Genomic DNA, 16,916 nt, shown 5'->3' on the forward strand with positions numbered 1-16,916 from the left:
TTTGACCTCTTCCCATGAATCACAAATGGTTTTCAATGGCATCTAGAATGATTAATTCTCTCTAGAAGGTTTTCAGTTGACATCGCTCATATACATCAGAGGAATCACTGTCTACAGCAGCTATGGCCTTACAAAATATATTTCTTAAATAATAAGACATGAAAGGCAGAATTGCTCCTTGATCCTTGAGCTTCAGAATGGATGTTATGTTCGCAGTGATGAAAAATACCTTATTCTCCTTGTACATCTCCATCAGAGCTCTTGGGTGACCAGGTGCATTGTCAATGAACAATAATATTATGAAAGGAAACCTTTTTTCTTCCCTCAACAGTGGGCTTAAAATGTTCAGTACACTATGTTGTAAACAGATCCGTTGTAATCTAGGCTTTGTGGTTTTATTTATGGAGAATAAGCAGAGTAGATGTAGCATAATTCTTGTTTTATTCAATGTATTGGGGTGACATTGGTTAATAAGATTATATAGGTTTCAGGTATACATTACTTTGATCCATGATATGTATATTGCACTGTGCTCTCAAAGAACACAATGCTCTTCTGTCATCATGACCTGACACTTTATCCTTTATCCTTCACTACCTGCCAACCTGCCTTCCCTCTGGTAGCCACTACATAGCTGTCTGTGTCTGTGCATTTTTGTTTATTTTTCTTGTGTGTTCCTTTGTTGCTTTCAGTTTTATATCCAACATATATTCATATGATCCTTTACTTTTTCGGTCTGACTTATTTCACTTAGCATGATGTTGTCAAGGTCCATCTATGTTGTCACAAATGGCAGTATTTCATCTTATAGTATTCCATTGTGCATATGAGGTCTGTCTGGAAAAAGTCCAGCCACTGTTAACATAATGAGAATGGTTTGCACAACATCGATGTAACCTGGCAGCCAAGGGGAGTGGACTGGAATGTTCATGTATGAACAATGATGACTTCACTGTTCTAGTCAATGGGGGTGATAGATGCTATTGAGTGAACATGTGTACTGTGTGGCCATACATTCAAAATAGCTGAGCTAGTAGAACAATGAATCTGCATCAAATTTTGTGTTAGGCTTGAACATTCCTCCAGGGAAACTATTCAGATGTTTCAGAAGGCCACAGCTACGGACCACCTGTGATTGGCAGCTTCATTGTGACAATGCTCCCACTGATGCATCATGTCTCATGCAGAGTTTTTTTGTGAAACAACAAATCTTCCGGGTGATTCAGCTCATCTACAGCCCAGATTTGGCACCCTGTGACTCCTGCCTTTTTCCAAAATTAAAATCACCTTAGAAAAGGAAGAGATTTCAGATCATCGATTAGATTCAGAAAAATATGACAGGGCAGCTGATGGCGACTGAGAGAACTGTGTGAGAACTGTCTCCAGGTGCCTACTTTGAAGGGGACTGAAGCTTCATTGTCCTTTGTAAAATGTTTCTTGTATCTTGTGTCCTCTTCAATAAATGTCTTTATTTTCCATCTTACATGGCTGGATACCTTCTGGACAGACCTCATATGTACCACATCTTCTTTATCCAGTCATCTATTGAAGGATACATCAGTTGTTTTCTCATCTTCTTAAGGACCCTAGGGTTTCAGAATGGTAAGAGAAAATTGTCTTCAACTTAAAGTCACCAGCTATATTAGTCCCTAACAAAACAGTCAGCCCATCCTTTGAAATTTTGAAGCCAGGCATTTACTTCTCTGTACCTGTGAAAGTCCTGAATGGCATCTTCCAATAATTTAAGGCTGTTTGTCTACACTGAAAATCTGTTACTTAGTGTAGGCACTTTCATTAATTTTCTTAGCCAGATCTTCTAAACAGCTTGCTGCAGCTTCTACACCAGTATTTGCTGTTTCACTTTATACTTTAATGTTAAGGAGACATCTTCTTTTCCTAAACCTCAAGACCAAATCTCTGCTAGCTTCCACTGTTTCTTCTGCAGTTTGCTTCGCTCTCTCAGCCCTGTAGAGAGTTAGGGCCTGGGTCTGGGTTAGGCTTGGGCTTAAGGGAATGTTGTTGCTGCCTTGGTTATCTATCTATCCAGACCAGCAGGATGGCTGTTTCACTTTCTTACCATTCGTGTGTCCATTATAGTAGAAAGTTCCTTCAAGAACTTTCCTTTGCATTCACAACTTGACTCTGGTATAAGATGCCTAGCTTTCAGCCTATCTCAACTTACGACATGCCTTCCTCGCTAAGTTTAATCATTTCTAGCTTTTGACATAAAGTGAGAGATATGCAAGTTTTCCTTTACCTGAACACTTAGAAGCCATTGTAAGGCTATTAATTGGCCTAATTTTAATATGTTTTGTCTTAGAGAATAAGGAAGCCCAAAGAGAAGGAGAAAGACAGGAGAACCACTGGTAACTGGGGCACTCAGAACTCACAGTTTATCAAGTGAGTTTGCCTTCATACTTGGGCACAGTTCATGGTGCCCTTAAACATTACAATAGTAACATTATAGATCACTGCTCACATATCACCACAAGAAATATAATAACGAAAAAATTTTAAATCTTGTGAGAATTACCAAAATGTGACAAAGAGACATAAAGTGAGCAAATGCTGTGGGGAAAAAATGGCACCGATAGTCTTGCTCAACCCAGGGTTGCCTCAAACCTTCAGTTTGTAAAACGCACAATAAAGTGAGGCACAGGAAATGAGATGTGCCTGTAATTTGTCTTTAAATGCTAACATCTACCTCTTAGGCTGTTTAATTGTGCTACTTTTTTAAACAGTGAAAATCATATTCTGCGTCCAGGCCGATATGTTTGTCTACTATAAACATTACTGCCTATGATAACAGGCAGAATGAAAAAAATCTTTTTATATACGTTACAGCTGGCAGGGACTCCTGGGACCACCTCAAATCACCCTGTCTTTCAGAGCTTGCTGACAAAAGCTTAGAAACATAAAACAAGCCCTGTCTGATATAAGCTGACTTTGAGAACATTAGCTTATTTAGACCACCGTTCATTCTGTTGTTATTTTTTTAAGATGCTGTTTATTCGGTAAGCTCTTCTAATTAATGTATTCTTTGAGATTAGTAGTCTCTTCTTTCTTTATGAACCAGTTTCTCTTCTATAAGCCATCTCTGGCTCTTTCTTTGTTAGAGATTAATAATGAGAATAATGAAGCAAATGGTTATTTGTGCTGCCATGATTGACAAAGGTTATTAGAACAGGAATCTGCCTAGAAGCAATGACTAGGTTATAAAAATGTTATAGAATACTGAAACCAATCACCATTTTTGACATTTAAGAAATACTATTCCCACTTTAATCATGATGGCCTGTTATAAAAGTATTTATGCAGAATAATCTCATTGGGCAATAATTTTTATACCAAAAGCATACATAATTAAGTATAAGGGGGAGATTCAGAAGTGATCTGAGAGAAAAATGGGCCTGGGGAGGAAATGACCACAGTGAGAAATGAGGAGCAGAACTCTCTTAAGTAGAACTGTCTGTCTCCCAGACACCTGACCTACATAGTTAGGTGACCTTTTCCATTTATTGTCTTCACCTTCAGCACTTTGCAAGTTTGAGGAGCCGTTGGAGAGGGTAGCCCAGGTTAGGCTGCTGTATTCTTCCTACTAGACTATAAAAAATAGAAGGAGGTATACGGACGGACACTGTTGTTATGATGGTTTTATTGCTAAAACACCGCCTTAACTAACATTTTGCAAAAACAAACAAGACAAAAATCTAATTATGCCTCTTTGTGTTTAATATAGTCATAACTTTGTAAATCAGGTAGTAATTATTTTTACCAGAACTGTACCATAGCTTCTACCCTGCATTTATCTTTCTGTTTTTTGGGGTGGGGGGTAGGGATCCAACCTCCTTTTATTGCATGTGTTTGCATTTGTTTTCATTGAAATTTAACTGTTTAGAGAGAAATGTCTCTTCAAATGAGATACATTCAAATGAAAATACATTTACTATATTCATCTGAAGACTATGGGGGGTTGATAACAGGTTTATTGAGATAAAATTCATATATAATAACATTCACTTTCTGAAGTATATGATTGTGTTTTTTACTCTATTCCTAAAGCTGTGCAAAGGCACCGTCTGGTTCCAGAGCATGTTTATTCCCTCCCTCCTAAAACCCATAACCATTGGCAGCTGCTTCCTCTTTCCCTCCCCCAGACACTCACAACCGCTAATGCACTTCCTGTTTGTATGGCTTTGCCTACCCTGGACATTTCTGTTTGTTTGTTTGTTTGTTTGTTTTTCTTCTGCTTTCCCCATAATAGGTACTTAAGGAAATTGGAGCAGAGAATAGAAAGTGAGCGTGAATGAATGTAACTCTTATTTGTGATCGGTTTACTTAGAACTGAGTATTCTTTCCCTTGGCTCATTGGAAGATATATTTAAAAAAGATAAAGAAAAACAGCTTTATATAAATGAAATAATATAATATGTAATGTTTTGTGCTTTATATGAGTGGAATCATTTAATATGTAATATTTTGTGTCTGGCTTCTTTAGCAAAATTCAAGATTCATTCATACAGTAGCATGTAGCCCTACTTTGTTTCTTTTTACAGCTGAATAAGACTCCTTGGTGTAGATATACCACATTTTGTTTATCCTTTTATCACTTGGTGGACAGTTAGATGTTTTCACTTTTTTACTGTATGAATGATGCTGCTCTGAATATGCATGTACGCAGCTTTACATGGGCATACGTTGTTAATTCTCTTGGGTATATATATCTGGAAGTGGAATTGCTGGGTCACATGGTAGCTACGTGTCTGACTTTTTGAAGCACTGCTAAATTATTTTCCGAAGCAGTAGTACCGTTTAATCTTCCCATCAGCTATGTAGGACAGTTTTAACATTTCCATATTTTTGTCAGTGTGTATTATTGGCAGTCTTTTTTATAATAGTCACCTTTGTAGATGCAACATTTGCATCTACATTGTAGTTTTGATTTGTATTTTCCTAATGGTTAATGATGTCCAGCCTCTTCTCTAGTGCTGCTGGGCTGTTTGTATATTTTCTTTTGGGACATATTCAAGTCTTTTTCCCATTTTTGAATTAAGTTAATAGTTTTTATTGCTGACTCATATAAGGTGTCACTGTATTCTGATAACAGTCCCTTATATATGTGATTTGTGAATATTTTCTCTCATCCTATAGGCTGTCTTTTCAGTTTCTTTTTTTGAAGCACAAATTTTTAAAGTTTGAAGTCAAATTTCTTTATTTTTTCATTACTATTTTAAGTAACTATTACCTAATCCAAGATCACAAAGATTTACTTTTATGAATTGCATAGTTTCAGCTTTTACATTTAGGCCAATGGTTCATTTTGAGTTAGTTTTGTATATTACGTATGGTAGGGATCCAACCTCCTTTTTTCGCGTGTATTCGCATTTGTTTTTATTCAAATTTAAATGTTTAGAGAGAAATATCTCTTTAAATGTGATACATTCAAATGAAAATACATTTACTGTGTTCATCTGAAGACTACTTACCTGCACTCTCACCAAATATGGTTCCATATCTGTCTCTATTCTGTTTATTGGAATCTGAAAAGCAGCACTCACAGGTGCACTTTGGATTCATTTATTCAGAGTTTTTTTCCTTAATTTGCAATCTCACCTCTTCAGCTGCAGTACAGAGAATGCCAAGAACTTCTAAGCCTCTATCAGAAATACCTATCAGAACAGCAGGAGAAGCTCACCATGTCTCTCTCAGAACTTGGTGCTGCGAGAATGCAGGAACAACAGGTAAGCATCTTTATCCTCACCTTTTCTTGTTTTTAATGGCTCATCAAGGTGTCAGAAGAGTCATTTGCCTTTTACTTCATCTCACAGTATATGCAGGGTGAGGCAAAGTAGATTTACAGGTGTTTATATGGAAAATAATACAATAATAAATAATAAGAATAAACTCTGTTTCAGGTACTCAGCTGAAATCCCACTTTTGCCCCATGTTGTTTTAAAACATGGAAATACAGTATGTGCTTGAGCTGGTGTCTTTCCCTTCCCTCTTTCCCTTCCCTCTCTCCCTTCCCTCTCCCCCTTTCCTCTCCTGTTCCTGGGACCCCGAGGTCAGGAATGATCACTTGAAGCAGGGTGTTGGGTCTCTGAGGAAGCTCCCGGTTGTGTGGAGGAAGCACAGCAGGAGCAGCAGAGAAACTCGCTGCCCTGTTGCTTAATGAAGGTCAGGTGGGCTGTTTGTTACTCATTGTCCGTATGGAAAACACTGAGTCTTTCCTAACTCATGCTTACATTTTTAGAATAATAAAAGTGGCTTGGTAACTCACAGAAGCTTTAATTGGATAAAATATTTTGCATGATTTTGTGTATATACGTATTAATTGCAAATACACATATGAGAGTGTTTGTAGATAACATTCACAGACATGTCACCACATGGTGTATAGTATACAATTAGATGAATGTTCAGAACCTTGCCAGTTGCCTCTCATTTGCCCTTGAGCAAGTGATACTTGATCTCATTTTTATATCCACCTGAGTTTAAATCTTCAGATAGATGGAGATAGGCTTGATATATGAAAACATTTTAGGGAAAAAACTGTAGTAGAGTCAGTCATTCATATTAAGGATTAAGGCACAGGACATGTCCCCAAGTGCTGTCCTCCCCTTCGAGTAGAGTCATCTGCAATCTTCTAAAGAGCACCATTGTCCTGCAGCCCGGAGACGGCTGTGTCAGGTGGGTTAGGAGATTTGGCCAAGAAAACTCCAGTTTTGAACCTGAAGTTAGGACACACGGAAAAGTTTTTTTAATAAAGAAATAATTTTGATGGAATGTGGTAAAGCTCAGATTTTTTAATACGCTTTTTTTGAAGTCACAACATTTATAAAAAATGGCCAAAGCATGAATGGGTTATTTGTATTCTAATTTGAAATATTTTTTTGTTCTGTTTTCTGAAAACCTAGACTATAAAATGATGCAGAGCAAGATGACAGTTAATCTTGATTGTTTATCTGTATTTTCCCCACCACTTTAATGACAGTCAGTTTTTAAGGTGGTCTAGAGTAGGCTAGAGAAAACTGTAGCATGAAGATCAGATTTTGACCTTTGTTTTTGAATTTTCACTTTCTTCCTTTGCACAACATAGGTGTATTAGAGGGCACAAAAATGAAGGGCAGTGCATTGTCAAGGGTGTGTGAGGAGAGGCAGAGGACCTTTCAATGGCTAGTGTAGTATAATCTTACGACCTTAAAGATATAGACAGAGTCCAGAAACCGTCACTAGGGGGCTCTAAAGATAGCTAGATAAGGAGGTCTGACCCTTTATCTATCTACTAAAACTGGAAGGAAAGAACACTTTCTCAGGTATTAGTGTTTTGATTAATCTAGTGAATCTTAGATGTTTTGCTGGAGACCAAATCACAGTTAATGCTTCCTTTCTTAACCTTAATTTTGAGGGACAAAACAAAAATAAATAAATAAATTATTATATGTAATATCTATAATATATAGTATATATTATTATATATAATTATTATTATACGTTATATACTGTATATATAAAATCTCACAAAAACTAGAAGTAAAATGTTGGCCAAGTAGACAATTGTATACACTTAAAAAAAGTACTTTTGAATTTTTATTTTAACTTAATGATGAGAAAAATTTAAAACCGTATTTTCAAGAAGTAGCTGCTGGTCAAGTTTCTGATTATGTTTTATATACAATGAAAATGAAATTGAGAGTTAAAGGCCACTTGTAGGCTCTGCCATTTGAACCCAGAAAGGGAAAGTAGGTTTCATCTTGAATACCTAGTAGAGAGTCACACCTCACCTCCTGATGAGGTATCTGATTTGGTCTGTGATAGGCTTCTTGATGCTGAGCAAAGGTAAGCATCTTCTCTACTTTCCTCTGGGAATTGGATAAATTTGGCCAAGTCTAATTCCAGTTAGGAAGAGCATCATTGTGAAGACCTAAATAAGGACATAATTAAGTTAAATGTCCTCTTTGTGTGCTTCCAAGTGGGCTGTGCTTATCTCTGTTCTGGCAACTCTCTTGTCCTTCTGTAATGAGTGTTTATTCATTCATCTCCTCACCAAGCTCTTTTGAAAACAGGCATCTGGATATATTGGTCTTTGTACACTGACAGCCTAGTGTAGGGTTTGGCTTAATAAATATTTTTTAATAACAAGTACATCAATGATTTGCTTTTTTATTTTTTTGCTCTGATTCATCACCACTCACCCCCCTATCCTGTCCTCCACCCCTCCTCCCCACCTTCCCTGGCAATTACCACACAGTTGTCCATGAGTTTTTCCTTTTTTTTTTCTCTTTTTGCTCAAGTTCTCCACACCCACACCAGAAGAAACCTGAAACACTAATTCTTTAACCTGCCATTGTTGAAGTGGCAGGAAAAACCCAGATAAACAATCAAGATTAAATGTCAGCCTTGCTCTGCATCATTTTATAGCCTAGGTTTTCAGAAAACAGAACAAAAGAAAGTATTTCAGATTAGAATACAAATAAACCATTCATGCTTTGACCATTTTTATAAATGTTGTGACTTCAAAAGAAAAGAATATATGCACTTATGTGTTCATTGCAGCATTATTTGCCATTGCCAAGATTTAGAAGCAGCCCAAATGTCCATCAGTAGTGTAGTGAATGAATTTTTAAAAAAATTTTGTAACAAAAATATATGTATGATATATATATCATACACATATATCATACATATATGATACATACTGTGTGCTATGTACTGTTCTAAGCCCTGAACATATATATTAAATCATGTAGTTCTCACTAAAACCCAATGAGGTTATTATCCCAATTTCATGGAGGAGGGACCCTAGGTAGAATGAGTGGCTTGCCCTGGTCATACAGCTAACGAATCTGGCTCCATAGTTTCTTGAAGGAAGAAAAACTTGAGATAGCTGGAAAAAAAATGTTTACTTTAGTGTCTTTGTTTCTATAACTAACCCTTGGAGGCTCTTAAATTGACATACAGGTTTTTAAGGACTAGAGCACAAATATGGTAGAGATGTTGGGAGATTATTTGCTTTTCTTATGAGTAGCCACAATGTCAAGTAAACATAAAATTTTATTTGCTCTCAAAATAAGTTTTTTTAAAAACTCATTTCCAGATGTTGTGAGAGGGATAGCGGCAGCTCAGTCTTCGTGAGGCATTCGTTTGACTTTGAGAGACTTGTTCTGTTTCTTCTTTGCACTGGTTGCCATCTGGCTCAAATTGCATATTATAGGTGTTGCTTATAGTTATATTAAATCCACAGTTCTTCTGAAGAATGTCCTGGCTTATGATTTTCCTTTGCAACTTCTGCCATTTCCCTGAAAAGAAATTGCTCCACTTACAGGGTGAATTTTTTCCTCAGTTCCCTCCATTCTCTTTCTTGTTTTGCCTCAAAGAAAAATGCATTTCTACATTCATTTTGGAAAGCATTACAAGTTTTTCATGGCATATTCTATAAAGGTTTTTCACTTGTTCTGTTTAGATTGCGGTAGTTCACTGATGAGTTGTCCTTATCTTAAGAACAGTACTTGGTATAACATTGGTCTTGGACATGGGAGGATCTAGTAACCAGTTTTGACCAATGTACATTTTAGAATGTAACTTTTTTTATCATAATTGAATGTTATGAACCTGTGAACCTGAACTTAAACAATGTCACCTCAGACTGTGGTGCTTATAATTTCTATTTCAGTCTTATTTAATAAGCTGTATCATTGCCGATATGTTACAGTTTCTCCTCAGTACTCCTTACATTAAGATAAAGCCTAGGTGGCATTTAAGTAGCTTTTCCCGCTGTATTTCTAAATGTTGGTATTCAAACCTAACTTACTATTTCTCTTAACTCTTTATGTTTATAGTAAGTAAATGTACATGGGTGGATTTGGAATCCTATTGAGATTTCTCCCTTTCTTATTCAGTATAAAAGGGACTAAGTCATTATCACTTTTGAGCAATGGGCAAACCTCTGAGCAACGGTTTAGTCCCTTGCTAAACCTTTTCTGTTACTGCTCATTATTTCCTTTTGTTTCTCTTTTTCTGTTTCATTCCTCTCCATATTTCCCTCCAAGTGTCTAGATGCTTTTCAAGCTCTAATTCCTCTCTCTGGCTTTAATTCCCACTGTCTTTCTGTCCTTCTACTTAGAGAAGCTTGCATTATTTACCATCACCTGAGCATGGAAAACTTCCTAAGTAAAGGTCTTCACCTGTGATTATGCTAAAATTACTTAAATATTTGTCTCATTACTTCCAATGCTACTATCCATTGCACACAGTCTTGGGCCTGCAGTCCCTGCAATTTGTTAATATTTTTTTAGTTCTCTTTAGTTGATCGTCATTTGCCATATCCACTTATGTAATCACAGAATTTAAGGACTACTCTGGTGCAATTCAGACCTGTAAGTAAACAGCTGGTGTACGTGCTGCTGTTCACCTGTCACATAAAGCTTTCCCTCTAATCTTTATCACAGTCCCAATGACTACTTTTAGAGTATCTGAGTTGGCACAAAACTTATTTTCATTCTTGGTTTAACAATGTTCCAGACAGGATTTCTACTTCCAGAGATAATGGAGTACGTGGAACTAGATATATGCACCTACCTAAACAAATGAAAAACTGGACAAATTGTATTATACAAAGGTTTAATAGGGAATGGACATCAAACAGTGAAGGAGAGTGATCCCTGAAAGAGGAGAACCACTCCATGAGCCATGCAGTTGTCTGGGGATGATGCTACCTAGACAGAGGAGCCCGTGTAGAGACTGGTGGTCTCCATGAGGCGAAAAGATGGGGCTGGGAGTTTGAGGAGACCAACTTGGTATGAGACTGCAGAGCTGAAAACCAGTGAGGGGAGAGCTGCAATAAGGGGTACTCCAGAGAGCAGCAGAGACTCTCTCCTCAAATTTTAAACTAGTTAATGATCAAGCGTAAATATTAGAATATTTAATGAGTCTGGGGAAAAGAAGTACCAAAAGAGGAAACAGTCCTTGCAACTTACCTTGGTTGGGAATAGGCCCTGTTTGTGCCAGCCAGATCAGCATCAGGAACAGTACTCAGAAGGGTATCGCCTCACAGAGGCACAAGGACAACCCTTTTTAAGAAAGGTGCTCTGGCTCTAACAGAACTTAAAGGGAATACCTGATAGGACTTGTTTCAGAGTAATTTACTGCATCCAAACAAAGCACAATCATTTTTATAGCCTAAGTATAAATTTTTTAAAAGTCCAGCACCAAAAAGATAAAATTCACAATGTTTGATATCCAATCAGAAATTACCAAGGAGTAAAATATGACCCAAAATGAGATGAACTGAATCAAAATCAGTGATAGAATTAGTAGACAAAGATAATAAATAAGTTATTTTAACAATTTGCATATTTTCAAGAAGTTACAGGAAAGATGAGCAAGTAGAAACAAAAAATATTGTAAAAGTCTCAAATTAGATTTGTGGAGACTAAAACTAGAATGTCTGTGGTAAAAATACACTAGAAGGGACTCACAGCAAACTTAAGATTATAGAAGAAAGTATTAGTAAAATGGGGACAGAGCAGTAAATACTGTCCAAAATGAAACACTCAGTGTTTCATTTTGGACAGTATTTACTGCTCTGTCCCCATTTTACTAATACTTTGGCTACACACACACACACACATACACAGAGAAATAAAAGGAACAGACTATAAGTGAGCTATAGAATGACTTCCGACAGCCTGACATGTATAATTGAAGTCCCCAAATATAAAGGGAGGGAGGTAGAATAGAAATATTTGAAGAAATAATGAACCTTGATTTTTACAGAATGATGAAAACTATAAACCTATAGGTCTAAGCAGATCAGTGAATTAAAAGCATAAGAAACATGAAACACTATCAAGGCATGTTATAAGCAAATAACTTAAAACTAAACAATGATAAAGAAAAAAATTTTTAAGCAGCCAGAGGAAAAAACATACATAAAGAGAGATAAAAATAAAAATAAAAGTAGATTTTTGGGGGTCAAACAATGTCCATGAGAAAACAGTGGAACAATAAAGTACTAAAAGAAAAACATTGTCAACCTTGAATTTTATACTGGGCAAAAAATATCTTTCAAAAATGAAGGTGAAATAAAGAATTTTTCAGACCACAAAGGCTGAAAGAATTACTTCCTCACAAACTTACAAGAAATGTTAAAAGAAGTCATTCATATAGAAGTAAATGATTCTAAATAAAAATATGGATAAACACAAAGTAATGAACACTAGAAATGGTGACTGTGAGTAAATACAAAATTTTCTTCATATTATTGAAGTCTGTTTAAAACTAAAACAATTTAATTTTTAAGAAAAATAATATGGGATTTATAATATGTAGAAACAAAATGCGTAACAATGCTACAAAGCCTGAGAGAGGATAATTAAGTTATACTGTTGTACGGTTCTTAGATCTGTAATGGTGTGTATCTCCTGAGGGTAGACTCTAATAAGTAAAGATATGCTATCAACTCTAAATAAGTCTCCAAAATAATATCACAAAAAGTTATAGCTATTAAGCCAATGAGTAGATCAGTTGGAATCACGAAAAATAACCCAAAAGAAGGCAGAAGAAGAAAAAAAGTAAACACAGAAGACAATTAAGGAATGCGGGGGAGACTTGATTTGGAGTGCTACACACACAATACAATATACAGATGATGTATTGTAGACTATATATATAATTTTACTGACCATTGTCAACCCAATAAATTCAGTAAAAATAAATTATAGAAAAGTAAAAGAATGGAAAAAAGATATGCCATACTAACATTAATAAAAAGAGAGCTGGAGTGGCTGTGTTAATATCAGACAGTGTATTCCAGAGCAAAGAATATTTCCAGAAAAATAAGGCTATTTCATAATAATGAAGTCCCTTAAATTCATCCCTAAAGGAAGCAGGAGATAAGAAATAGTACACATTGGATGGAGTGGGAATTAATGAAATAGAAAACTAAAAAGAGAATGAGAGTCAGTGAAACCAATACCTGATTCTGTGAGAAGACCAATATATTTGATAAGGCTGTAAGCAGGCTGAACAGGAAAAAAAGAAAAAAGGTGATAATAACCAATATTACTATCTAAAGGAAAATAAAGATGCATAATGAACAGTTTTTTGTGATAAATTTGACAACTTATATAAAGGACAGATTTCCTTGAAATACACAAACTACTAAAGCTTACTTAAGAAGAAATAGATAACTTAAATAACCCTATAATAATGATTGAATTTGTAGCCAAAAGCTTTCCCACAAAGAAAATATTAGATTCAGGTGGTGTTACTGGTAAATTCTCCCAAATATTATTATTTATTTATATACCTTATATTATTTATTTATATACCTTAAATAATACTGTATTGCATATTTGAAGTTGCTAAGAGAGTAGATCTTAAAAGTTCTTCTCACAAGGAAAAAATTTTCATAACTATGTATAGAGACATATGTTAACTAGACTTAATGTGGCAATCATTTCCCAATGTATGCAAATATAGAATGATGTTGTACACCTTGCTTCAAATTCATAATGTGTTAAGTATACCTCAATTTTTAAATATAAATAAGTAATACTAATTCTACATATATTTTCTAGACAATTTCAAAAAAAATCTCAGCTCATTACATGGGGCCAGCATTACTCTGATACAAAACCAGATAACATTGTAGGAAAGGAACACTAGAGATCAATATTTCTCATGACTATAGATGCAAAAACTAGCACAATTTTAACCATTTGTATCCAATAATATAAAATATTAAATTATGACTAGGTGGTGTTTATCTCAGGAATGTGAGGTTGGTTTAACATTTGCAAATCAATTAGTATTGACCATATTAGCAGGCTAAAAATAATAAAATATATACTCATCTCAAAATAATGCAAAAAAATTTAAAAAACCCATATCCATTCAGGATAAAAAGCTCCAAAAAATAAGAACAGAAGAGAATGTCTTTAACCCAAGTAAGGGCATCTCAGAATAACTTATAGGTAGCATAAGTTACTTATAATGGTGACTTATGGTAATCTTCCAACACTTTTAATGGTGAAAGAGCAAGAATAAGGCAAGGTTATTTTCTGGTCAATTCTTTTATTCAACATTGTATTGGAGGTTTTAGCCAGTGCATTAAGTCATGAAAAAGAAATAAAAGATATACAAATTGGAAAAGGACTAAAGCTGTCTTATTTTAAGACGACATGATCAAAATGTAAATCCACATAAAATAAAAGTCTCCACAGACTTTTTGTGTAATTACCAAAACTACTAGAAATTATGTGAATTGAGGAAGGTTGCAAGACGCAGGAACAATTTACAAAAATCGATTGTATAACATTTCTATGAGGTACTAACAGTAGTCAAAATCATAGAGACAGAAAGTGGTTTTGCTGTTGCCAGGGACTGTGGTGTGGGGAATGGGGAGTGGCTGTTCAAGGGGTGTGGAGTTTGAGTTTTACAAGATGACAGAAGTATGGAGATAGATGAAGGTGATGGTTGCACAGCATTGTGAATGTGTTAATGCACTTAAAATGATTAAGATGGCAAAATTTATGTGTATATTAGCACAATAAAATGGTTTTAATCATTTGTACAATATATACTAGTAACAAAGTAAGGTGTTGAAACCTAAAAAACATTTTAAATTGTTAAATTTTTAAAATACCATTTTATAATAGCATCAAAATTTATAAAATGTTTAGGGGTAAATGTGACTTGTACTTGGACAACTGCTCTGCAAAAAAATTTTTAAAACACTTAAATACATGGAAAGATGTACCATGTTTATGGATCTTAAAGCCAATACTGTTAATATATTAGTTCTCCTAAAATTGATCTATAGACTCAACACAATACCAGCTGATTCCAATAGGCCTTTTTTAAAAAAAGGAATTGACAGCTGATTCTGAAATTTATATTAAAATGCAAAGGATCAAACCGAACACTTTAAAACTACCAATAATTCAGACTGGGGTAATATAAAGATAGATAAGTCAATGGAACAGAATACAGTACCCAGAATTAGACCTACTCATTTATAATCAGTTACACCTAAACTAAATTCTAAAGCCTAAAGCTATAAAAATTCTAGAAAAAAACATTTAAAAAATCTTTTTACCTTGATTAAGGAAAAGGAATTAGAATCAACACCACAGGCATGACTTGCAAAAGGAAAATTGATCATTGCACTTTATCAAAATTAAGAACTAGTTTGCTGAAAACAGTGCTGTGAGAATGAAAATTCAAATCCCAGGCTGTGGGAAAATATTTATAATTCACATAAATGATAAGCTTATATTCAAAATATAAGAAGAACTTTAAAAACTCAAGAAGAATAACAAGCCCCTTTCTGCTTTTAGGTTTCTGTTGCTGAGTTTCAAAGACTTTGGAGTGGAGAGGAACAGGGAAGCTAATGCACACGTATTTTTTTCATTTACCCTGTTTATACCCTCAGTACTATTTGAAATTTTATCTCTTTATGTCCATGAGGTCATATTCTCTCTGATTTGTATAGGTCTCACCACCTACATTTTGGAGTTCTTCTTTGGAACTTCTCAACATGAACTTAATAGCGTTAATGCTACCCTAGTCTCCACTCACAGAAACCTCTGTTAACTCACTTTTCTTAGACTGCCAGTTTCTTTCAAAGTATCCATGAAATGTCGACTTTTGCCCATACCTAGTGACAGTAACAATTCAAACGCAGACTTTGTGATCCAGGGTCAGTGCTCTTCCTATTATACTTCAGTTGCTTGGTTGAAAACAAGTTCGGGGTTCTTATTTTTTTGCTCTTCTGATAATTCAGTTGTGTTCACTTGGATAAGTCATTTATTTTTTCTGATCTTCCATTATTTTGAGAGATAGAAAATGAGACCATAGAGGGAAAGAGAACACGTAAAAGGTCCTTCCTGATCTAACTTTCCCTTCTTTCCTTACTCCATTTTCCTTCTTCTTCCCCCCACCCCTTGCTTGGCCTTCTTCTCCACCCCTTTTTTTAATCACCAGTGAACTCTCCTTTTGTCTGAAGGTTAATTCACCGAAAAGTTGTCTCTACCAAGGGACGCGTGTATCTCAGAAGCCCTCTCAGGATTTCCCGGTCAGCTCTCCTTGCTGCTGGAGCCCTGTGTCCCTGCTTCCCAAGCAGGGTTGTCACTCAGGTTCCCCTTTCTCCATCCCTGAAGCACAGCATACTCTGAAACTGAAATGAACTTTTGTGATTACCACCTCGAACATGCTCAGCAAGAAAACTTAATTCTAAATTTTGACACACAAAAACAATTTTCTTACTCTTTTAGAGTTCATGAGGTTTCTCCTTTTCGGGGGTATTTAATGACAAGTCCGCCCTTTTCTGCAAATCTAGATTAACTGTGGAAAAAATCACATTTCTTCAGAACATTTGAGCACTGATTGAATTACATAGTGGGGGTGAGGATATAAGGCGACTGCGTAGATTTTAGTTTTGATGAGGAACACAATGAATAACTGTGAAGCTGCTGAATTCCAGGACTAGCTCTGACTGTCCCTCTGTATGGAACTGTGGTCCTGATTCCGTCCGCGGTCAGCTAATGCTGCCGCTCTGCTCACTCTTCTCCCCAAACTCTAACCTCATTTTGCTGTGCTTCATGATTTCTCAGGAATTTTCTCGTAAAGAAACTTAACTCATTAACAATATGTTTTTCTTTAAGTAGAAGTTGATTTTCTAGACAGAGAATAAGACATTTCCATTTGTAGCTACGAGGTATGGCTGGAAAGCCTGTGGCTGGTTTCTCGTGGGTACTCTTTGTTAGTAGGTCCGATATCCATAGGAGAACACTTCCACGCCATCCACCCTCCTGTGTCCCCTCCTCCTCACTTCCCCCTTGCCCACTTTTGTGTCATCAGGCATCAGGCCTAATATTTCCAGCTGACAGGGAGTTGTGTTAACCCAGTCATCG

At 35.7% G+C, this 16,916-nt stretch overlaps 1 protein-coding gene across 3 annotated transcripts in view; it reads left to right on the top strand.

The window, feature by feature from the left end:
• KIAA1328 (KIAA1328 ortholog) overlaps positions 1 to 16,916 on the top strand; it is a 229,518-nt gene that overhangs the window by 89,260 nt on the left and 123,342 nt on the right. For all 3 annotated transcript variants that reach the window (XM_037154525.2, XM_053664401.1, XM_053664402.1), the window contains exon 6: positions 5,614 to 5,741. In XM_037154525.2, coding sequence (XP_037010420.2) covers positions 5,614 to 5,741 — 128 coding nt within the window. The remainder of the gene's footprint in view (positions 1 to 5,613; positions 5,742 to 16,916) is intronic.

The sequence above is a fragment of the Artibeus jamaicensis genome, unplaced genomic scaffold, assembly GCF_021234435.1.
Source record: "Artibeus jamaicensis isolate MK-2021 breed Jamaican fruit bat unplaced genomic scaffold, CSHL_Jam_final contig_354, whole genome shotgun sequence".
Classification (NCBI taxonomy): domain Eukaryota; kingdom Metazoa; phylum Chordata; class Mammalia; order Chiroptera; family Phyllostomidae; genus Artibeus; species Artibeus jamaicensis.